Source organism: Penicillium vulpinum (genome assembly GCF_028829585.1).
Source record: "Penicillium vulpinum strain IBT 29486 chromosome Unknown utg000004l_segment0_segment0, whole genome shotgun sequence".
Lineage (NCBI taxonomy): Eukaryota > Fungi > Ascomycota > Eurotiomycetes > Eurotiales > Aspergillaceae > Penicillium > Penicillium vulpinum.
In genome coordinates this window covers 6,344,064-6,365,552 of record NW_026643244.1, presented here as the reverse complement: position 1 = coordinate 6,365,552, position 21,489 = coordinate 6,344,064, and the positions used below count along the sequence as shown (strand labels likewise).

The following is a 21,489-nucleotide window of genomic DNA, read 5'->3' as shown; positions in this document are numbered from 1 at the left end:
ACAGCCCTGGAAGTCTCATTCGTTTTATAGTAACTTTACATCACTATTTAGAAGAGTTTGAATAATTGAAGTACAAATGGATATTAATACACTTGAAATCAGAAGTAAGGTGCATCGAATAAACACGCTCGCATGATATAAAACAAAAAACATAGCCAAACCTCAAGTCAAGGCATCGGACGCTTTGTCACCAATTGCTGATAGATCTAATCCAAAGGCATTGCCTTTATTTGCTCGAATGATGAAGATGCTTCCTGACGCTCTCCTTAACCTTCGAGATAGTGCCCTGCTTCCCAGCCTTATCACTACCAGGAGAAGAAAGCCCAGACTTTTCGCTGCTAGAAGGTGACGCGTTATTATCCTCGCTATCCTTGAAGTCACTTGCGGAGCCTATCACAAAAAGTCAGCACCAATCAACCCCACTATATATAACGAGCACAGGAAAGGGAAACATACTCTTCTCAATATCATCATCAGCTGCAGACTTATTTCCCCTATACTCCCTCTCGAAGTCCTCAGCAGCTCTCGGCGCAGGACCCTGCGGGCCCTTGAGCGCCTCTTTGCTCACATCCTGAGGACGCGGTGGGCGGGGAGCTTCACTGCTCTCCCCACCTTCAGCCTGTGAGGTACTGCGCTGTTCTTGATTGGAGCTGTTGTCGTCATTGCTTCCGCTGGCTACTGTAGAACCACTGGAGATGGGCTTGCTTTCTTTTCTTTCATTGGTCTCTGTAGAGTCCCCGGTGACGGGCAGAGCCGGGGTGACGCTGGTGCAGGCGCTGATGGAGGCGGGAGCCTTGGGGGTAGTGAGGCTAGTCACGTCGGTTGCGTGTGTGTTGTCTAGAACGGGCTCCTGGTGTGCAGTGTCGACTGATGATTGGATTGCATCAGGTTGCTCTGTGAGGCGAAGCGTTAGATATATTGAACATTTATGTATTCGGGAACTATATATATGCTTAGGTTGTACTTACCATCACGGTTGCCGCCATCATAGGGATCTGTGGCGCGTCCTTTGCCTTGGACACCGGACATGGGCTCTTCACCGTGCTGTTGGGCATGAGTTGAGTCGTTCTCGCCCCAAATGACAGTGGAAGCGGCACTGACGTATCTGTTGACGGTCTCCATGATTATGGTTTAGGTCAAATGAATACAGAAGATGGGAGTCTGATATAGAGGATAATATGGCAAATGCTATATAGCAAAGGATGATAAGAGTAATGTGAGATAATGTATTGTTGTTTTGCGAAGTGGCGAGTGGATTGAGTGCTAAGAAGCTCTGGGCAGGTCAAGCTTTAAGAACCCACAGGCTTTCAGCCTTGTTCAATACGTCAGTGGTGTTTGGGCCACGGTGGCTTGCACATAGATCCCCGGTCTCTTCGTAAGACCCCATTTGATTTCCACTGATTGCTCAATGACTTGCGAATAATATTCCAGCGAAGGATTGGATTGTCAAAAGGGCGGCGATCCTCTGGGCCTATGTCATAGATTGACGTCATGCTATATATGTCATGTGACCTCACCTCACACTACAGTTGAAGCAGCAATAGATGCAGAGGTATTAATAGAACTAATATAATCGACTCGTAGATTAACAGGGCAAGTAACGCAATAGGACGAAAATAGAAATACGAGATAAGACATATATGTACATATTGTCTAACGATACGTATGCAAGAAAAAGATCAACATTGGAAACTCGAAGAAACAAAGAAACTCCGTTGAAAACGTACAGTAAAAATAAATCTAATCATGAGTCGTCGTGGCTGTAGGAGTGATAGCTCCTTCCTTTGCATTTGGATTCAAAGGTTGCGTTGGGTCATAACCAATACTCTTAACAATTCCCAGACCTTTCGTCTTGCCCTCACGGAAGAGGACACGGTCCCCGGGGGCTAAGAATTCAGGCCGCTGTACGAATCTGAATGCGACTAGCGCTCGGTCTCCAGTACGAATAAAGGGGCGATCAATGTCAATGACCGAGCATGTCTGACTGACTGCCCCGACATGAAGCATAGCCTGATATTTAGGCTTGATGGTAGTTGCATGAGAAAGAATCAGGACTGTTTGTTTTCATTAGCATGTGGTCAATAAACTCCGAACAGGCGACTTACCCTCCGCGACGAATTCCTGATACACCTTTGGAGGCTCTTCCAACTTTTTCAACACTACCATACCCTTGCGCACTTCCTTCCGGCGGACGCGCTTCAGGGCGAAAGATCCAGATTGGCCAGCAAAGCAAGCATTCACCTGGATACGCTTGCGCTCAATGGATTTGATAACTGTGGTGGTGAACTGACCGAGCGAGTCAGGTCCCACTATTACTGAGTCTCCGGCATGAATGACACCAGACTTGACCACACCTGAGACGACTGTTCCTACATGAGGAACAGAGAAGGTGTCGTTGACCAGGAATTCGAAAGCCCCCGCGGCGTCATATTGACCGCGGTGGGGTAGGATGTTCAGGAACGTCCGTACTAGGTCGAGGTTCTCTCCTGTGACGTTGGATACTTGGAAGATAGGACATATCCGTTGGCTGACGAATTGCGTGGCAGTATTAATGGTCTCCTCCATGTCCTTGACAAAGATTGGAATCTTGCGCGCACCAGGCGATTTGAGAATCTTGGTCAGCTGGGACAAAGTCTCCTGCAGAATATGGGCCGGGCAAATGTCTATCTTGGTGACAATAACCATGACAGGCACATTGAGAGCCAAAGCGATACCCAGATGCTCTTTACTCATTCCAATAAGACCATTATTGGCGGCGACCATCAGCAAACAGTAGTTGGGGCTGCTGCTCAACATACCGAATACAGTGGTGCGCAGATACCGCTCGTGGCCTGCCAGGTCGGAGAAGGAGATTACCTTAGCAGAGCGCCTGCCGATGTCTTCCCAGGAGAGCTTCCGGCCCTGCGTATTGCCAACTATTTCGCCTCGGCTGTCGAAGCCCATGATCTCTAACCCAACGGAGCTGGTGCGTCCACTTTCGATCTCGTGCTTGTGGCGGAACAGATTTACTCGCGCACGACCACGTCCATCGTCAAGACCACCTTTCACCAATACTCCCAGCATAGTACTCTTTCCAGCATCGACATTCCCTACTACGGCAATCCGGAGTTCCGCCATCTCCTCGATGTTATCAGCGTGGTGGCGCACAAGGACCTTTCCCCAAGCGCCCTGTAACCGATCATTGGTAACAGGGGCTTCTTCAGGACCCCCAACGTTATATGCCAGTAATACTCGGCAATGGGCGGGGATAGTCTCGGCGGCCTCGCGTAGGCGCTGCAGCGCCGTCTTCCATTGATCGAGGTCGAAGCCCATGGATTCACCGCCATCCTCCAATCCAAGATCGAAGATGGTTTCTCCATGGCCTTCATCAATGCGTGTTTGTAATATACCAGCTAGCACTTGCAGGTTGTCTTCGATGGCATCACCTGTACCAAGAAGGAGGTCCTTTAATTTGGCTGTTCGGGGGGTGTCGGACAGCCCTAGTTGATCAAGAATGTCGAGCTCTGCATGGTCTTCAAGATCGCGCGACACGCTGGCGGTGGAATACCCGCTGTCGCTGGGTGCTACTTGCCCGGAGCGGTGGGCTTGCTGTTTGTCGGCATACTCGGCGAATTCACTCAGGGCCTAAATCGAAGATCATGTAAGATAAGGGACTTATCACACCTTCCCTGGAGATACCTACAACTTCACCTCGTTTTCGCTCCTCATGGCTCAATTTCCTGGTTGCAGGCATTGTGCGGAGTTGGTAAGTGCAACCGTGTCGACTGAACGCTGTGCCGTCTATTTGGGGTAAGTGACGTTATTGGTCGGTGGATCGGATCGCCGTTATTGTTGGCGGATGTGAAGTTGTATTCGAGTGATCATAGTTTTCTTTTGCTCGGTTGAACAAAAGATAGAGGAATATCAAGATGAATATTTGGAAGAATCGTTCAGATCAAAAGTATAAGGGGGAATGAAAGAGCTTTATCGATAAGTTGGGAGTCATCAGTTGAGTCATCGACCAACCATCTGCGCACGTAGCCTTGAAGTTCTGAAGGGCTATATTAGCCGCATGTCCCTAGTGACTCAATCTAAATTTACTAGGAAGGATGTCGAATCGTAAGGAATACTGTGACTAACAATCGCATAGCCTGATTAGGCTAACGGGACTAGTATGGATGATCATAAACCAATTTCCATGGTATCGTTATCTATGTTGACTGCATTTTGTGGTATCTCGTGTCCTTCCTATTGTTCTCATCGCCGGACGCCATTCCCTCTATCAAAGGCATATCAAGCCCATCATGCCTGGGGGGAGATCAAGACAACGGAGTCTCCTAGACAAGAATTAGCAACCTAAAGAGATTCCATAATCGCTCCGACTCACCTCGGACGAAAAGCATCTCTTCCTGTTTCTTGATAGTCTGTATCGGAGAACCCAGATTAGCCCATGCGCTTGTAAATATCCCAGTTTCATATGATTCCGTACCCGCAAAGTTTCCTCCTCGTTCTCGTCCTCTTCCACCACGTAGATTGTCTCCTCCACATCGCCGAGGACTAGGTTGCAGTGACTATCGTAGGCCTATAGACAAGTGTCATAGTCAGTATTTACCCTGAATATTGCCAGATGGGGGGTAGCTCACATGAAGGCGGCCCTTGAGCTCACGGTCACCGCGCAGCTTCACGAACACGATCTCATCAAGGGAAAGGCGAACAAGATCCAGGGGCTCTGAGACGGATGGACCGCCGGCATCATCATTGTCGGCCATGATAGAAGTGTGATTGGATTGGGTTTAGGTGCAGGTCCACACACGCAGAATCAACGAGCTTTGGCTGGTGCCTAATAGGGTTTAGCGTCGAGCTTGGCAAAGATTGGAATGAGTCAGCAATTTACCCCGGGTTTTCAAGTTTCCCCCAAGTATCCACATGGGGGACTAGACAGGTGGTGGAGCAAAATGGTGGAATGGAGCAACTAGATGTGTATACTTGCGTAGTATAAGGTACCAAACACATAGGTTAACACATATTATGGCCATGAAATCAATCAATCCTAGAGAGTCTCGCCTAATCATTTGTGCAGGGTCTTATGCAGTTTGAAGCACAACGTGCATGAAGTGCTACCCTGACAAAAGGTCCGGGGTCGAAGCGCACACCTTCCCCTCATTTAGGCCCCCTGGTGATTTTGTGCTCTTTGTTGCTCCTGTTTCTTAATAAGTACTGGTTTTTTTTGCTACACTTCACTCATGCGGAGGGTTTCATTTACCGAGAAGTTCGCTTCTCGCTGGGGTATCTCGTCTCGGCCTGGCGACGGCATCAACAAACCGAGACAATTTCCCCCACACCATCATCTCAGTCACGCGAGGCAAATAAATTATGTCGTAACATCTCCAAATACAAAGACGTGGAATATTTCTGCACAACGAATGCGACAAACTTGCTATCCCAATTCCATCCGCCAATTGACTACAACAAGTCAACGATGGAGCAGCGAACTCGCTGTTCCACGTCCTGCGAGTGTCGAAAATGAAATCCGAGTGCCTCTACCGAGATGGAGCTCACTCGCAGAGGAGGAACGGTATAGGGCGAACTTCTTCCAAGCTCTTGAAAACGGACAACCGAACCAAGTGTTAGAAGCCATGGCCGATCCACGGTCGGTGGAGCTCGTTGGTTCGCTACCGCCAACCGTGTTTATCGAAGCTTTCCATCTTCTCTCTCCAGCTCATTTCGTAATACCCTACCGAGATCTTCACCATACACTGCACGGGTGGGGCGTGTTAATGCAAGGGCTTAAAACGTTGGAGGCGGTGTTCGACGACTTCACGAGGGACTTGCTTACGATCATCCAATATAGATCGGAGGCTGGGCAACCACCTCAACTAGCCGAGTACACTCATCTCTTGGACTGCGCACAGGCGATGGGAAATGGTCCCCTAATCAATGCCCTTTGGGATGGGATGCATGCCAGCAATGTCACTCCCGACACAGCGTGTTATAATCACTACATGTCAGCACTGGTCTGGAACCACTGTTACGTGGGTAAAGAAGCATACAATACTCGCATCATTCCTTACACCTACAAAAAGCGGCGCATGGTAGATCCGAATCCTGGATGGCGTGGTTATGGAACGGCGTGGAACAGTGTCAAAGGAACTGTGCTGGATATATTCAGTCATATGTGCCAGGACGGACTCAGTGGCGACGAGCAGACATACATCAACATCCTCCTCGCGTCGTCCCGAGTTGGCGACAAGAAAGCTACCATGAATATCCTCAAGACTGTATGGAACGTTGATGTTGATGCTATCTTGGCTGAGAGCGATAACTCGAAGCTGCCCCCTGTTACGCCCTATGATACTTGGTCCGGTCTGTACCCATCCGAGAGTCTTCTATTCGCCGTGGCCCATGCCTTTGGCACGAACAACGACACCCACGCCGCCATGAGAACAGTCGAGTTCATAGCTTCCTCGTACCACATCCCCATTTCAGGCAAGGTCTGGTCTGAGCTGCTTGAAAGAACATTTACTCTCTCCAAAGAACACAAGCGGAGACAGGCAGAAGATGGGCGCATAGGCCAAGTCCCAAGAGATATGGTTCGTGACATGTTCCAGGTATTGACGACGGATTACAATGTTCCTGCGACTCTACAAATGTACCGATACATGACCCAAACCAACAAGTTAGATGGCGACCTGGAGGCGTGCAAAAGAGACATGCGTAAGGCATACGACGTCCTGAGCCAAACAAGGATAAAAAGGAAGGAAGCGAGAGATGCCGTTATGCAGTGTTTGCAGCCAGTCTTGGACAGCATGAGACCGCTGGCGGATGGGAAGGAAGCGCAGGATCCCATCAAATACCAACGAAGCCACGCCCGGATACTAGACCTGTCACTGCTACAGTGTCCCCTGCTCGCCGAAGCCATCCACACATACGATCTCCTCCGGCTCGAAGTCTTCCAGCAGATTTATCAACTGCAGCGCATAGCCCATTCAATGATCATCACACCGGAGTGGAGCGGCATATCAGTCCAAGCCTGGGAGCTCCAAGAACGGCCCAAGCTATTGGAAGAATGGAAAGATTTCCTGCCAGCGCGTCATAGGTGCGAGTACAGAGACGGCGAGGTTGGAACAGTCGATTTCAAAGGGTACACGAATTCGAAGAGCCGATATATGAGCCAGCATGGCCGCATTCACGCACGGCGGATACCAGATGGGCCGGAACTGTTCCGTCCGGTTGAGCCCAAGATCCTCGATGATAGGATATTCTGGGACCTCTTGCTCTATGAGTACCCCCAGCTGGACACGTCCATTTCGCCGATCAGTCGCATCTACTCGTTCCAGACAGAGCACAGCCAAGAATTAAAAGAAAAAATCGAAAAGCTCAACACGCGTGTTGAGTACCCGGAGGAGCATCATTTGTCGCAGGAGAATAATCCTTCTGCCGGGTTTTATAGTCGTATTCATGCGGTGGGCCTGGATGCTAAACCGCACAATTCTATCTTCTGGGAGGATAGCAATCCTTGGGTTCGATGAGCAGGACTTTTTCTCTTTCACTGTTTGAAGCATTTACGTATGACATTGATCATACATGATATCCATTTATATAATTTCATGCATAGTACGATTATTGTCTTTTTCTTTATTTTTTTTATATTGGGATTATTTCCGTATTGAAAGACATGTATGTCCATTATTAAGCCCCTCGCGTAAATGAGCTTTGTAAGTTGAATAGTAGAGATACAAGAAGGCATACAGGCCTTAAAATCATATGCAGACATGAAGCGTGAGATATCAACACAAGCAAACGGCAATCAGCCAAAATGATACAAGATCTGAGCAAAAGCACAAGATCGAAAACTAGCCCTTCATCCAGGGCATAGCAGAACAGTCGCCTAGATCTTCTCCCGCTGAAGGTCATTGACAGTCATGTACCTCCCAATAGTAATCCACCCCCAGCGGAACCAGACCATCTGACTTTTATGACAGATAACCATAGCCGACTGCGCAGTCAACCACTCATTTATCGAGCTAACAAACAGCAGCCGCACAGGACCAGCCCCCGCATCCTTCTGCTTGGAGCCCGTCAACCCAGCAACAAGGTTACTCCACACACCAAGGAACATCGTCAGAGGCGCATCAAGCACACCCGCATACTTTCTGAACACCGACGTCGTAGTCAGGGTATACAGCGTGACCGGACAAGCAAAACCAGCCTTATCCTTCATCAAAGCACGAACGAAGTTCACAGCACCATGGTACAACGAGCGGTGGTTGGGATGATTACTGATTCCATGTTTATCAAAAGTAATGATAACATCGATAGTGGCGGTAGGCGCCTTATTATGATCCACGCGCTTTCCAGGCAATTTCTTCTGGGCAGCCAATTCCGGCGCGAAAGCTGAAGCCAGCAGGGACGCAATCTGGCCCTCGTCCCAGTCCTTGTCCATTCCATCGGGGAAGCGGGCCAGGTCGTCGACTATGAAGACGTCGGATTCGCTGCGCAGGCCGAGCTGCTTTGCTGATTTCTGGAGCTCCTTTTTGCGCGTCTCGCCTAGGCCGTCTGCGTCGCCGCTGCTGAGACAGAGGATCTTGAGGTGGTTGCCGAGCTCGGGCTTGGTGAGGGATAGCACGGAGGGCGCGAAGAACATGGCTTCGTCGTCTGGGTGCGCGATTAGGAGGCAGATGCGCTTGTTTTCGAGGCGGGGGAAGGACCGCGTGAAGGGGGAGGAGGAGGTCGAGGAGAAGGTCCAGAATATGAAGACGGCGGTTATGGCTACCGCTACTGCGGTCCAGTTGAATGAGGTCGACATTGTGGTGGTCAATTGGGGGTTGCGGGTTTGGATTGGGTTGTCTGGGGATTTCGTGGGGTTCCACGCGCCTCGTGGTTCCGGTTCTCCGTGTCCGGGTTGGATCAGCTTGGGGTGGGGATATGGGTTGTGTCGCTCGGTTGGATTCTTGCTAGGGCTGTGGTAGTGGGGCTGATACTGGTGCAATGCGCTGCTGGGTTGTTACGTGGTGCAATTGTTTATTGGGAGTGGATCAGAGTAGACAATGTGTATGGTGGGGAAATACGAATCATCCCACTCGTGTTAGCTTCCGGAACAGTCAACTGCTTCTGGGAGAAGTAATAGCCAAGACCATGGTGATGCTAGAGCAATCCAAAAAAGAACACGGTGGCTTGAGCTCTTATCCGGAATAGGGGAAGCTCAAGTGATTCCTTTTGGCGATCTCCCCCGGAGTCACGTGTCGGCTGCACGATGTCTGCTTTGGTCGCATTCTCTCGATTCGGCAATGCAATAAACGAGATCAATATAAGATCAGTGTGGTGGGATATGATATATGCAAGTTCCGAATTGTGTAGTTGCAATTGCAAAAAAGTGGTTGCTGTTTGCGGCCAATTGAGTCCCAGTGAAGTCGGGTATCAAAGGTTATATACTTCGTCGTTTTGTGGGATTTAAGCTATATCGAGTACCAACCCACTCTCTCCGAGACTAGCTTGGAATTTACAGGCGATGAGGGCCTGTCAGGTGATGAGATGGATAGAGATCTCAAGCTAGAAGGCAGGAAAGAGCGGAGCTGTAGTCTTGGCCTTAGGCATCACAAAAAGTATAGATCAGACCTCGGGATTAATAGACATCGCTTCTAGTGTATATTGTATACATGTAGGTAACACCTCCTATATGCTCCACTTCTTAGGTGAAACGAGTTTCTTATACACATTTCTCTTGCTTCATACGTTGACTTTGATAATTCAGATCCTCTTTTTTATCAACTCTATGGTGTTTTTGATTTAGTTATAACCCTCAACTGTCTTTCGAGATATCCCAGATAAATGGTTTTCTGAAACTCTTCTCTCTTAACATTGTTTCGGTTCACTTCACATAGACCAAAAATGCAGCACCTTATGGAAGGTGAATAGATGACGGGAAACACTCGGCGATGCTTGGAGTATCCAACAACCCCAGAAGCCTCACAAGACCAACAAGCCCCGTGGGGCCGCCGCAGGCAAAAAATGGACTAAACCTTGGTTTCTTAGGTGTAGCACACTGTCTGCTTGTGCTCCAAGCCAAGATATAACAAGTCTTAGCATGCCGATATAAAAGTCTTATTTGGGTCCATTCTTTAGTCAAAGGTTGAAACGAACATGGATTGAGTATTCAAACAGCGCTAGTTTTCTCTACGCTCCGCATTATATATTGTCAGCCAACTATAAAGCCAAGATATATTCGTTGATTCCGATAGATGAGTCTGGCCCAATACACAGACGAATATTTCCCACACCGCCAGACAAATCAACGCCATTGCACTTTCTAAATCGGCTAACGGAGGTGGTCTCATCACGATGGTCTCATAAAGATCGTCTCATTGCCAAGCTACTCGTCATCCGGAGAGACGACCGGCCCCCGCGGCCTCCGATACAACCTAAAACTGCTGACACTACGGAGTTCTCCGTATAGTTGCCCTCATTTCAAGGATACGATTCCACTACTATATATTCCGTATTTAAGCGAGGGGAAGCGTAAAAGGTACGCTGGGCAGGATTGTCAACCAGGGACGAGAGTGGCTATAGCGGGCCGTGAGTGGTGAGGCTTAAGATCACGTTTCAACGGGCCGAATATAAAAATTCCGGGTGGAGGGCCCCGACAGAAATTTTCTGCTTTCCCGCATTTAAGCGGAGACCCGGGCATTTTCCGAGAACTGATTTTACTAATTTCATTGTATTCATTTGAATTGTAATGTTTCGACTAGTTTTGGTTTAAATGGCGCCATTTAAATGTTGCAAAGGAATGGTAACACGAATGTACATCACTGCTTAGGGCTTATATACATAGGCGATGACGAGATGGCGTTATGCTGGCGTTAATCCTGTATGGCATATGGCGGAGCACGTTCTCTCCATACTACTTTGTACTTATAGTGTAGGGAGTACTTTTTTCCGATGTGAAGGAGTTCGGCGAATTAAATGGAAAAAAAGGAACAAAAAAAAAAGGAAAACAGATCGGAGGAGCAGCCCGAGATCGCCCCGAAAGAGGAAGTTCGCCTGAGACGCTTTGCCGGCATCCGTTTTAGCAACCATTATTGGCTAGTCCATCCGACCGGCAGACGACAGCCACTGATTTGCGATCGTGACTATTGATCTAGGACTATGATGAATCATTTCTAGTATATACCTCATGCAGTAGGTCCGAGGAGAAGGGGAAAGGAGATACGGAGTAGTGGTGCAATTTTATACATGTTCAATGCTGAAAAGGATACGTCTATTAGTTCTCTACCCACAGAGTAGTATTAGATAGATAGATCAAGACAATGTTGCGCAATATACAACGTATTATATAGATCGATCGACCTGAATAAGCAACTCACTAAACCTTGGAATCTAAGAATCTGCGAGACACAGCTCACGCGGGGATTGCAAGAAAGAAGCCGAATGGCATCAGTCCAAGCCCAAATACCACATAAACAATGGAGAGCAACACATGGCGTGATCAGCTACTCCGTATAGAGCTCCGAAAAGAAAGAAAAAACCACTCTACGGAGTTCGGAGTGTAATATACGGCCCCATAGCGGGCGAGTTAGGCATCCTGACCCGACGCACGAGCCCCAACACATAAGCCGCAATTCTTCAAGCAGCCTGCACACAACGTGTCCGTGCTGCACCAGTACCTGGACATCCTGCGCGCGAGGTCGATTCTTATAGGCGAGAAGTGAGCGGTTAAATCCTGATGATATTGTTGTTAGGTAATTAGTGTATACGGCGGGGATGGTGATTCGTCAAGGGGCGATTTTAAGAGCACGGAGCATATATTGACAGATGGAAGGGCTAGAACGTTTGTTGAATATCATTTTGCACTTTGATATGATATTTTTGAGATGCTTCATTTCTATGTTCTACTCCAGGGGGAATTGCTCAGACCCCCGCAAAAAAGGAAGGCTTGCAATGCGGGGTAGAGGCTTACAGGGTACGGAGGTACAAGAGTTGCCAACCTCGAAAGGAAATGCGTCTCGGTAAGAAATATTTCCTTTTATAGTCCTTTTTATATCAGACTGAAAAATACAAAAAAATGCAATGAAAATTTTTTCCCGGTGGAGCTCCGAAGGGTCCTCATCGCGTTTGGTTGTCCCAATGCGGTTAAGTGGATTGAATTATTTAAGGTCGAAGATCCTCTGGAATTTCTATGGAACATGGTATTGACCCAGTATTGTATCGTATCCTGGTCTGGATGTTCCATATTACTGTGATTCTACGCCATCACGCCACGTGATGGCTTGATCTAACCTTGGAACTTGGGAATCTTTTTACTCTTTGTAAGCAGACAAAGCAGTATATAGTATGAAAAGTACTATATTAATAGACAATTTCAAATGAAACCTATAAAACAAGATACGACATGCAGGTTGTCGTGGCAATTCCAAGTCAAAGACACATGCCTCGTCGGGCACTTCTCCGTGTGTATGTGTCGTATACTGTAGCCCTGGGCTATGAACTGCTTGATAATCCAAAGCCGGGGTAACGTTTCCGTGTCCATCTGGTCAACATAAGTACGAACCGTGCTGTTATTGGTTATATTGATTACATTGACCACATTGACCACATTGGCTATATACCTTAGGGTTTCAGGGCTTGAGATTCAACGTCACGGGCAAACACAACTTGAAAGATGCGATTACTCCGTATAGTCTGTATACTTTGTATAGTATATGTTTTGTAGAATGCCGAGACATCGCAAAGCGATATATCCGACCGGTTTAGCCGAACGGGTACGTGACTCATTACGCACGGTCTAGCTCTGGCCAACAGTAGGATCATGTGCTCCCATCGACTGCCCTCATGGGGTTTAGTCTGGACTTCAGTGATCGAAGCATGATGTCTATAATTTTTGGGATGTGGGGTAGATGGAATCAGACGATCCTAAATTCCGAGAGTATAGTATATCCTGTATGTTGTATAGATGTTTATATATAGTCTAGGTAATTCTATACACCGCATATTGCCTAAATACTTAGTAAATAGAATGAAATATTCTACGAGGCCTAGTTCAGGTTCTTTGTTTCAGACAAGAGATGATGCCATTGAATGAGGTGTCCACGGGTAGAATGGCGACTTGGCATAGAAATGATCTCAGAATAACAAACAAACATCAAATCATTGAAATCTGAACCAAATAGGGACCTTGGAGGGGTAAAGATGTAATGTAAGTTAAATGTCATTACATTGTATGGGTATTGTCAGACTCCACTATGACGCTGTGTGATGCTCCACTATTAATTTTCTTTTTTTCTTTTCTTTTTCTCATTGAATGCACCGGTACCTGGCAAGTGGACTAAGTGGAAACCAAAAAGAGAAAAAAAAGAAAAAAATGTAAAAGAAAATTCGAATTTTCTTGGTTTCCTTTTTTAGTTTTCCACGGATTCAGTTACTTGTTAGCACATGATTGTTCTTGCCATTCAAAAGCGGCGGCTTGCGCACTTTGTGGAAATATATTTCTTGTTCACCTTACATACTTCCTATTATGCTTTGGATTGCTTCACTGGCTTCTCAATTATTTCATCATCGTACTGCTTCTTGAACATACGAAGCCCTACATTTAATTGAGCCTTTTCTACAACAGCCCAACATGCCTGGCCGTCTAATCCCCAACCTGATCCGGACCGCGGGTTCTCTACACTCCTCCTCCCTCACCTCTACTCCCAATCACTCCAACTCCTCCTCAACAACCTCCGTTGATGAAATCCCCGGACATCCAAAGAAGCCAGCCCACAAGTCAGCCCACAAGTCAGAACGTGCACGATCTCCGGACCGCCGTCTATCCTTCTCCATGGATCACTTGATTCACCCTCTCCGGGACCACAGCAAAGAGAAGCGCCGCAGTCTGGGACGCGCAGGACGTTCGAAGGAGCGTTCTAGCCATGAGGCGCACCAACCGGCGGCCAAGCTGGATGTCCTGATCGAGTCGCCACCACTGGTCTGCTATGGCCCACCCACCAGCTCCACTGGCGCATTGTTCTCCGGACGTTTGCGCATCGCAGTCGCAGAGTTGCCTGGTGGAGTTGTCTTGAGCCAATTTGATGTGCGCCTCGTCCACAAGACAAGCACCAAGAAGCCTGTCTCGCATCACTGCTCTGGCTGTGCTAGTCGCACTGAGGAGCTGACCCAATGGAACTTTATCACCGAGGATCTGCACCTCAATGGCGGAGACCACGACTTCCCTTTCAGCTACTTGTTTCCCGGCCACCTTCCTGCTTCTTGCAATGGCGTGCTGGGCCAGATTGAATACTTCCTACTGGCGCATGCCCGCAGCATCACCGGAGAGGAATATAGCCTCAAGTTGCCTCTGGATCTTAGCCGTTCTCTGCTTCCCGGCCCCGACAAGTCATCCATCCGCATCTTCCCCCCAACCAACCTCACAGGCCGCATTGTGTTGCCCTCCGTCGTTTACCCTATCGGAAACTTCCCTGTCGAGATGACTCTCAGTGGCGTGGTCGAAAAGGGAGATAAGACGCAGACCCGCTGGCGTCTGCGAAAGATGATGTGGCGCATTGAGGAGCAACAGAAGATTATCTCTACTGCATGCCAAAAGCACGCTCACAAGATCGGCGGCGAGGGCAAGGGTGTTTTGCATCAGGAGACTCGTGTCATCGGACACAACGAGGAGAAGACTGGCTGGAAGACCGACTTTGACACCGCTGGTGGTGAGATCACCATGCAATTCGATGCGAACATCAACCCGGCTGCCAATGCCGTGTGCGACATGGATGCCGCTGGCGGTTTAGAAGTCAAGCACAACCTTGTCATCGAGCTTATTGTCGCCGAGGAGTTCTGCCCCAATGGCAACACCCGCCTAATTACTCCAACCGGTGCTGCCCGTGTGCTTCGCATGCAATTCCACCTCCACGTCACCCAGCGTGGTGGTCTCGGGATTAGCTGGGACGAGGAGATGCCTCCCATTTATGAGGACGTTCCCGCCAGCCCTCCCTGTTACACCAAGCCCGATCCCGCCCACAGCTTCATTGAGGACTATAACGGTTCCCTCCCTGACTACGACAACCTGGAGCGCATAGACTCCTTGCGATTGGACAGCAGCTCTACTCGCTCTTCCACCCTCTCCTCCAATCGGTCTACCCACGGTCGCTTGCCGCGCTTTACCACTGACGATCTCGTCACTGGGGAGTCGCCTGCCGCCTCGCCTGTTCCCTCGCGCACCCCATCTCGCGCCCCTTCAACAGACTCCATCCGTCAATAAATCTCAAAAACTCCCAACATTTCTAATCAGCTATCTTGAATATCGCTATCCATTACGACTTTACGATTCCCATGATCAACCAAAAAATCACCTATTCACAACCTTTACATTCTACCATAATTTCTTATTTTTTTTTTTTTTTTTTTTCTTCATGGAGTTTCATCCTTCCCACTTTCGGTCCCATCTCAACAAAGGGCCTCATGATACCAGCGATGGAAAGGAAATCGCCCACGAAAAACAGTCGGGCTGCGCATTTCTCCGGGTCTTGTTCCAGTCAAGTTTGCATGATACCCATTCACCTTCTGTTCACTTGTGCATAATACTCTTTTTTTACTACTTATGTTTCACCTCCACCTCTGGATGGGTTAGTTATGGCTTGCAAAATATCCACATCTTACCCATCCAGTCGGTTTCGAAGGTTACGAGTCTCCGTTTTGAGTATCTCGATTTCTTCGAAATTTCTCTACTCTTGATAATTAATTCACGATCATGATCTACGAAGATTTACTCCATTCTCAGTAATTGTACCAATCATTGTAAATTCTATTCGCCAGCTCTATATCAAATATGTCACAGGACCCTATTGTATTGGGCGATATGTAATATTCTGGCCATCTCACTTATTAAAGTACAGAACATATACTTTCACACGAATTCTCCGATCTGCTACTCAATTTCTCTAATAATACATAATCCCAGTCTATATAAACCCATATATACTCAGCCAACCACCAGCAACATACAAAACCACATAAACCCCAACAATACCCTCACCACCCCTTCCACGGAACCCACGTCTCCCTAACAATATCCCCCTCATCAACAACATAATAAGCATAATGCATCGCAGCCGTAATACAAGCATGCTGAATATACAACAAAACCTTATCCCCAACCCTAAACGCATCCCGCACCATCTCCCCCTCACAAGCCCTCGACCCAATCTTCCCAACAAGCCCACGCGTCTGCTCAGACTCCGTCCACCCCAAAATCCCATGCTCCTGCGACATCCGCACAACACTCCACTGCGGCCGATCAGCGACAACCGCATACCCGGGGAATTCACCCGTCTCCTTCGACAGCGCGATCGTCCCCGCATTGACGAGCGCCTCGTTGCGGGTGGGGTACACGCTGCACACATCGGCGAGGACGCGCATTGCCTGCTGCGAGGGTTCTACGAGGGACGTCGAGACCTGCTGCAGGTCGTTTGTTGGGTAGTTTCCTAGTGGTTGTGTCAGTATCTGTTTCTGATATTCCATGCGATTTCATGCGCATGTGGTAGTGGCAGAGTCAATCTTCATCGGCATACCAGCATGCAACTCCAACTCCATTCCCTCGGGTAATCCACGCAGTCTTCTAACCACATGCGCCGTCGGCGTCGATCCAACCGAAACAACAACCCGTCTCCCGGACCTCCCGTTTAAAAGCACCTTCGCTGCATCGACAACACCCTCGACTTCGGCGTGTAGCACCGCGGCAGCGGAGTCTGCTGTGCGGCACGCATATGAGTGTCCGCCGTGACAGTAGAAGCCGTATACGGTTGCCGCGGACGACGACTCGATGCGCTGGATTAGGCTTGGGAGGGAGGGTGAGTCGGTGACTATTCCTGCGCGCTGTGAGCCGATATCGATCTTGATGAAGACCGGCCAGGGTGCTACGGGGGATGGGGACTTTGAGGCGTAGGATTCCAGGAGGTCTATTTGCTGCTCGCTGTCGATCATTAGGATGATTTTTAGAGTGTTTGTTAGGGCTTGCAGCTGTGGGAGGGCGGTGGATGAGACCGGGAGGCCGTAAAGGCACTGAGATTTGTTAGGTGGCTTTTTTTTAGGGATAGGTAGTGTAGCTCACTTCGTCTAGTTTTCCTTCTTTGACGAGATCCAGACACCCTCGTATCTCGGCTAGTGTTGATGCGACGATGCGTCTGTGCGTGCCGTTTCCTAGCATCATGCGTGTGACCTCGATGCACTGCGGTTTAATTAGTATATTGCTTGGAGATACTTGGCAGGAATAGTACCTTGAGAGTCTTGACATGCGGCCGGAATTCAATTCCCAACTGTTTCACATCTTCTAGTAAGGTCTGGATGTTTTGTTCTAGAATGGGCTTGCTTAGGATTAGGGCTGGGGTTGGAAGCTCGGAGATCGGACGGCCGATGTAGGAAGCGTGGTTTTGCAGGGAGTAGTCCATTTTTGATAGGGTTAGGTAGTGGGAAGAACAGGGGTCTTGATGGCGGGTTTATATGAGGGTGTGGTGGGGTCCACTTTGCGATAAGAGAGGGGAGGGTGGGTTTTGGTGGGTATGGAGGCTGTAATTGACTGGGAGATTGTTGGTCATAGGATTGGGAATAGGGAGATGTTGGATTGGTATTCTTGGTTTGGATCTCGGAGCTCTAATGAAGCCAAGGCTTTGACAGAACGGATAGAATCGGCTCCGTTATATACATTTGGATTGCATCACACATCACAGAAAAAGGGTAATATTTAGTCCTTGTCTAAATATATAGGCAAAGGGATTGCACAGTAGCCATTGCTCCGTTACCTGTGAACATTTATTCTTCTTTATATAGAGACCCATAGCAGGGTGGATTTACTTTAGGATTAGATCTAAGGTTTCAATGAAAAGATAAAGTCATCAACCTTTTAGGTGTCGGAGGGTGTAAGCTGACATCATATAGGTAAATTTTACTAGAAGCACAAGCGAGAAGCATTCTTCATCCTCAAATTCGGTCAACACGTTCCAACATCCGAGATGCCGATTTCCTTCCGTAAAGAGAAGCCGATCCGCGATCACGCATACATAAAGGCACTCGGCACCCTAAAGGGTGACAAATACCAATGGGAAGTCGACCTCGAACAATCTGGGGATATAAATACTCTCCAAAGATATCGCTTGATTCAATACGGGAGGCAAGTTAGAAAAGACAAATCCGCGCCTCCTTTTAACTTGCATAAGCTTTTGTTTGTGGAGGAAGACCTCCGAGAAGTTGTCCAAGAAGAGATATCCTTTAAAGAGGAACATAAGACCTTGAATAAGGATGCCGAAGAGAGACTCTCTGCTCTTAATGTCAAATACTGGCTCTTGATGCAAACGTGGGTGGATTATCGTTCTTGTCTAGAACAGGGGTATCTACAAAGAGCGTTTGAGCTATGGCGGTCCCATCCTCAATGGTATATGGACCGTATGCTTGTTGATGATTGTGCTAGCCGACAGGGATGCTGTGCTCGTGCGTGTGGATGTTGTCTTAACCGTAGTATTGATCCTGCGCATACGCTTGGAGTTGGACATTGTACTTTTGAATGTGGTTGTTGTCGGAGAGCCCGAGGCTTTGAGATTCCCGAAGAAGATAAGAAATTGCTGAAAGCACGACGCCGTGAGGAAATGAGCCATTTTCCTACGCACCGAATTATACGAGTCACGATATGGGGACTTGTCGGTGATAGCTATGATAGTCCGTTTGATATGATTGATGCGCCACCAACCTATGGACAGATTACAAATGGCAAGGCTTCTGTAAAGAAGAGGGATAAGACTCGCTGATTGGCTTCGCTAGGTATGGATATTGCTGTATCTTGATGTATATAACTACCCAACTAAGCTTTTGCAAGCAGGCTCGTACCTTCCCTACAAGCCATTGCTTCCCCTGTAGTCTGCAAAACAGTTTCGTAGCCGACCTAAGAACTTCACGTTCACATCATTTTGCAAATATACCATACCATCCTCAAAAGGACATCCTTATATATTTTGTGCTGTATTTTGTGTTACCCGCCCTGGCTGGTAAGTCTGGTGCCTTCTTGGTGCTTTTTGGCCTCTTTCTAACACGTTTTTTTTTTTTTTTTTTTTTTAGCCCCAGTGCCCCTTCACAAGCGGAGCAATGATGACTCCGTGGGCGTTGAGATCCTTCGCCTAACTGCCGAGAAGGGCCCGATCATTGCCCTCAAAGTTGACAGAGTGATCCTGTTGGCACTCCTTTTTAGGGAGGGAATAAGCCTTCTCTTTTAGTGGGCTCGCGTCAAGATTAGAGGGTATGTGATTTGTTGCTATATCAGATCTACAGCAGCAATGTGCTGACCGTTGATTCTGTTGTGTAGTCAGCCTGCACCCACGCCGGCGCGTCCTGCAGGACCCACCAGTTAGTGAGCCGGGGGTGCTGTCGCGGGTGGTACGGGAGGAGAAGGGGGCTGGTCCCCCGGTATAATTATATATGAATATGGTTTGGGAGAGAGAGCTGGCTCCATTTGTATATAACCAGCCTGGCCATTTGTAAATATGAAAAGCGGCCCAAATTCCCATGATTACACAAACGTCTATACCTATCATGTCGCACTATACATATCGTAGCCTGGAATATCTGAGCGTAATGCTCAGATATAGTGGTATTTTTGGCCTAGTATGTAACTCGCCAGTCCAGGGGCAGGTTGTAACAATATCTGTAAATATATCGCCGACATAGTAATGTAAACCCAACAAAAAGATGACTTCGTAGCAACTTAAGGAGTGCTTGATCTTGTATATCCACCAATTGAATTCTCTGGGTGAGGCAGATAGAGGGGAGAGGTCTGGATACCACCTTACAGACAGTAAGAGGGAAGTGAGAGGGAAGGGAAGTGAGAGGGAAGGGAAGTGAGAGGGCAGCGAGAGGGAAGTGAAAGGGAGGTGAAAGGGAAGTGAGAAAACCCTAGGTAAGGGTATTTTGATGAGATTGTTCAAATGTTTGTAGGTGGTTGTGGGTGGGGGTCTGGCCTGGCCGGTTGACGATAGTGATAACGGGGATGGCGACGACGATGATGATAACGATAGTGCGGCGTCGAAGCCGAAGATGGTGACGAGGACGGTTGAATAGAGAGCTTCCTGGGCTAATAACCTGTCAAGAGAGGACTACATCGAAGTGCATGGTGGAATGTAAGAAGCTTGATTGAGTATAGAGTTGTAGAAGCTAGTTTCTAGACTATGAAATCTGACAGAATCAATCCAAATAATCGTTCGGGGATGGGTTGTCTAGTTACCACTTCTCTTCCCATCGATCACTTGGATTTCTTCATGAATGGTGCTTGAGCTAGAGCATCCGCCTGTATCTTCCAGATTGCTTTACCCAACTTCACAAGTTCCGGCCCGAAATCCTCGAGCAGTGTTTCTATGGATGAGTCTTCATCCAAGATCACCTTGCCGTAATCTTCATCAGAGTCAAATGTGGCAGCCCGCCAGATTCTCTTCCACCGCTTGATCGCTTCAATAGCCTCTGGGGTTTGGCTTTGAATATCCGTAGCAACCATGTAAAACGATGATCGCTTGGCGTGACCTTTCTTTGGCTTGAAAAGCCGGAATCTTATGAAACAACCAAATAAGATTGACAGTATTCCAAGCTTCAAGTCTGTGAAGAAGAACAATCATAGTGCCGCCAGGTCTAACGTGCTGAAGACCCAGAGCGAGTTGCGTGGTGACCAGTCTCTTCGCTTGCCGGCTCTCTCGATAGGCACCACGTAAATGCTGCCTCAACACCTGGCCATCACAAATGACCAAATCAAAAAGCTGACCTTCCTCAAATTGCCGGGGCAAAAAGTTCTCAGCATCTTCGTGGCCCTCAGGGATCTGGTCCATACCCATGTCCGCAGCGAGCATAGTCACGTCCAGGTATACTCGTTTCGTATTCGAGCCGCTTGCTAGACGACTTCTGTACCCTCCACGGGAGACAGGTAAGCTAAAAGCCAGAGCGTGCGAGCCTGGGTTCTTTTTCAATGCTATCTGGAGGAACGCACCGGGGGCCATGCAGATGTCGAGAATGGCAGGTGGGGTTGAATCAACCTGCTGGATCTTGAAGGCATTGGTAGCTCGATCAATTTCGTATCCAATTGTCTTCATAAGATTATGAAAGTAAGTTGACGTCTTCTCGTCAGACTTGTCGGCATTTCGACGAAGGCTCGCGAAGTATTTATCGCCTTCTGGGGTTTCCCATCCCTGTTAACAGTATGGTGAGAATTATGTATATGCAATGTCTGAGGTGGATTTGACTGACCTGCTGTCTCACATCACTGAGTTCTCGGAACTCTGGACTCTTTTCTAGCAGGTACGGTATAACAGAGTTTCTCTTTTCAGCATGATATTCCATAAGGTTCTCCATCAGCTGACGGTCGTTGGGTTGGCTATCAGGTAGGAGATCAAAGGCTTCCACCTGTGCTTGACTTGAATCAAATGCCTCCATGGTTGACAACTAAACTTGAGTGTATCCTGAAAGGCTCAAGAGCAGGGCTGATAACAGGCGTAGGTGCAATAGAACAAA

General features: G+C 48.1%; 9 protein-coding genes across 9 annotated transcripts; 3 read left to right on the top strand and 6 right to left on the bottom strand.

The window, feature by feature from the left end:
• Window positions 1-226: 226 nt before the first annotated feature.
• Window positions 227-1,122, bottom strand: N7479_010914 (uncharacterized protein; the record flags this gene model as incomplete). The annotated part of the gene is made up of 3 exons (XM_057258605.1): window positions 227-390; window positions 457-894; window positions 969-1,122. The coding sequence occupies 3 exons, from the start codon at window positions 1,120-1,122 to the stop codon at window positions 227-229; spliced, it is 756 nt and encodes a 251-aa protein (XP_057106063.1).
• Window positions 1,123-1,740: 618 nt separating this feature from the next.
• N7479_010913 (putative GTP binding protein (GTPBP1)) lies at window positions 1,741-3,733 on the bottom strand (the record flags this gene model as incomplete). The annotated part of the gene is made up of 3 exons (XM_057258604.1): window positions 1,741-2,054; window positions 2,106-3,624; window positions 3,683-3,733. 3 exons carry the CDS (start codon window positions 3,731-3,733, stop codon window positions 1,741-1,743), a joined length of 1,884 nt encoding a protein of 627 aa, XP_057106062.1.
• Window positions 3,734-4,281: 548 nt separating this feature from the next.
• N7479_010912 (U4/U6-U5 snRNP complex subunit LSM3) lies at window positions 4,282-4,748 on the bottom strand (the record flags this gene model as incomplete). Its single annotated transcript, XM_057258603.1, has 4 exons — window positions 4,282-4,316; window positions 4,367-4,403; window positions 4,469-4,561; window positions 4,623-4,748. The coding sequence occupies 4 exons, from the start codon at window positions 4,746-4,748 to the stop codon at window positions 4,282-4,284; spliced, it is 291 nt and encodes a 96-aa protein (XP_057106061.1).
• A 654-nt stretch (window positions 4,749-5,402) lies between these two features.
• On the top strand, window positions 5,403-7,508 carry N7479_010911 (uncharacterized protein; the record flags this gene model as incomplete). The annotated part of the gene is made up of 1 exon (XM_057258602.1): window positions 5,403-7,508. The coding sequence occupies one exon, from the start codon at window positions 5,403-5,405 to the stop codon at window positions 7,506-7,508; it is 2,106 nt and encodes a 701-aa protein (XP_057106060.1).
• A 359-nt stretch (window positions 7,509-7,867) lies between these two features.
• N7479_010910 (PIG-L family deacetylase) lies at window positions 7,868-8,785 on the bottom strand (the record flags this gene model as incomplete). Its single annotated transcript, XM_057258601.1, has 1 exon — window positions 7,868-8,785. One exon carries the CDS (start codon window positions 8,783-8,785, stop codon window positions 7,868-7,870), a length of 918 nt encoding a protein of 305 aa, XP_057106059.1.
• Window positions 8,786-13,591: 4,806 nt separating this feature from the next.
• Window positions 13,592-15,217, top strand: N7479_010909 (alpha-arrestin; the record flags this gene model as incomplete). The annotated part of the gene is made up of 1 exon (XM_057258600.1): window positions 13,592-15,217. The coding sequence occupies one exon, from the start codon at window positions 13,592-13,594 to the stop codon at window positions 15,215-15,217; it is 1,626 nt and encodes a 541-aa protein (XP_057106058.1).
• Window positions 15,218-15,987: 770 nt separating this feature from the next.
• Window positions 15,988-17,402, bottom strand: N7479_010908 (D-serine ammonia-lyase DSD1; the record flags this gene model as incomplete). The annotated part of the gene is made up of 4 exons (XM_057258599.1): window positions 15,988-16,439; window positions 16,527-17,016; window positions 17,066-17,182; window positions 17,232-17,402. The coding sequence occupies 4 exons, from the start codon at window positions 17,400-17,402 to the stop codon at window positions 15,988-15,990; spliced, it is 1,230 nt and encodes a 409-aa protein (XP_057106057.1).
• Window positions 17,403-17,963: 561 nt separating this feature from the next.
• Window positions 17,964-18,752, top strand: N7479_010907 (uncharacterized protein; the record flags this gene model as incomplete). Its single annotated transcript, XM_057258598.1, has 1 exon — window positions 17,964-18,752. One exon carries the CDS (start codon window positions 17,964-17,966, stop codon window positions 18,750-18,752), a length of 789 nt encoding a protein of 262 aa, XP_057106056.1.
• Window positions 18,753-20,236: 1,484 nt separating this feature from the next.
• On the bottom strand, window positions 20,237-21,411 carry N7479_010906 (uncharacterized protein; the record flags this gene model as incomplete). The annotated part of the gene is given in 3 exon segments (XM_057258597.1): window positions 20,237-20,537; window positions 20,548-21,167; window positions 21,226-21,411. 3 exon segments carry the CDS (start codon window positions 21,409-21,411, stop codon window positions 20,237-20,239), a joined length of 1,107 nt encoding a protein of 368 aa, XP_057106055.1.
• Window positions 21,412-21,489: the final 78 nt, after the last annotated feature.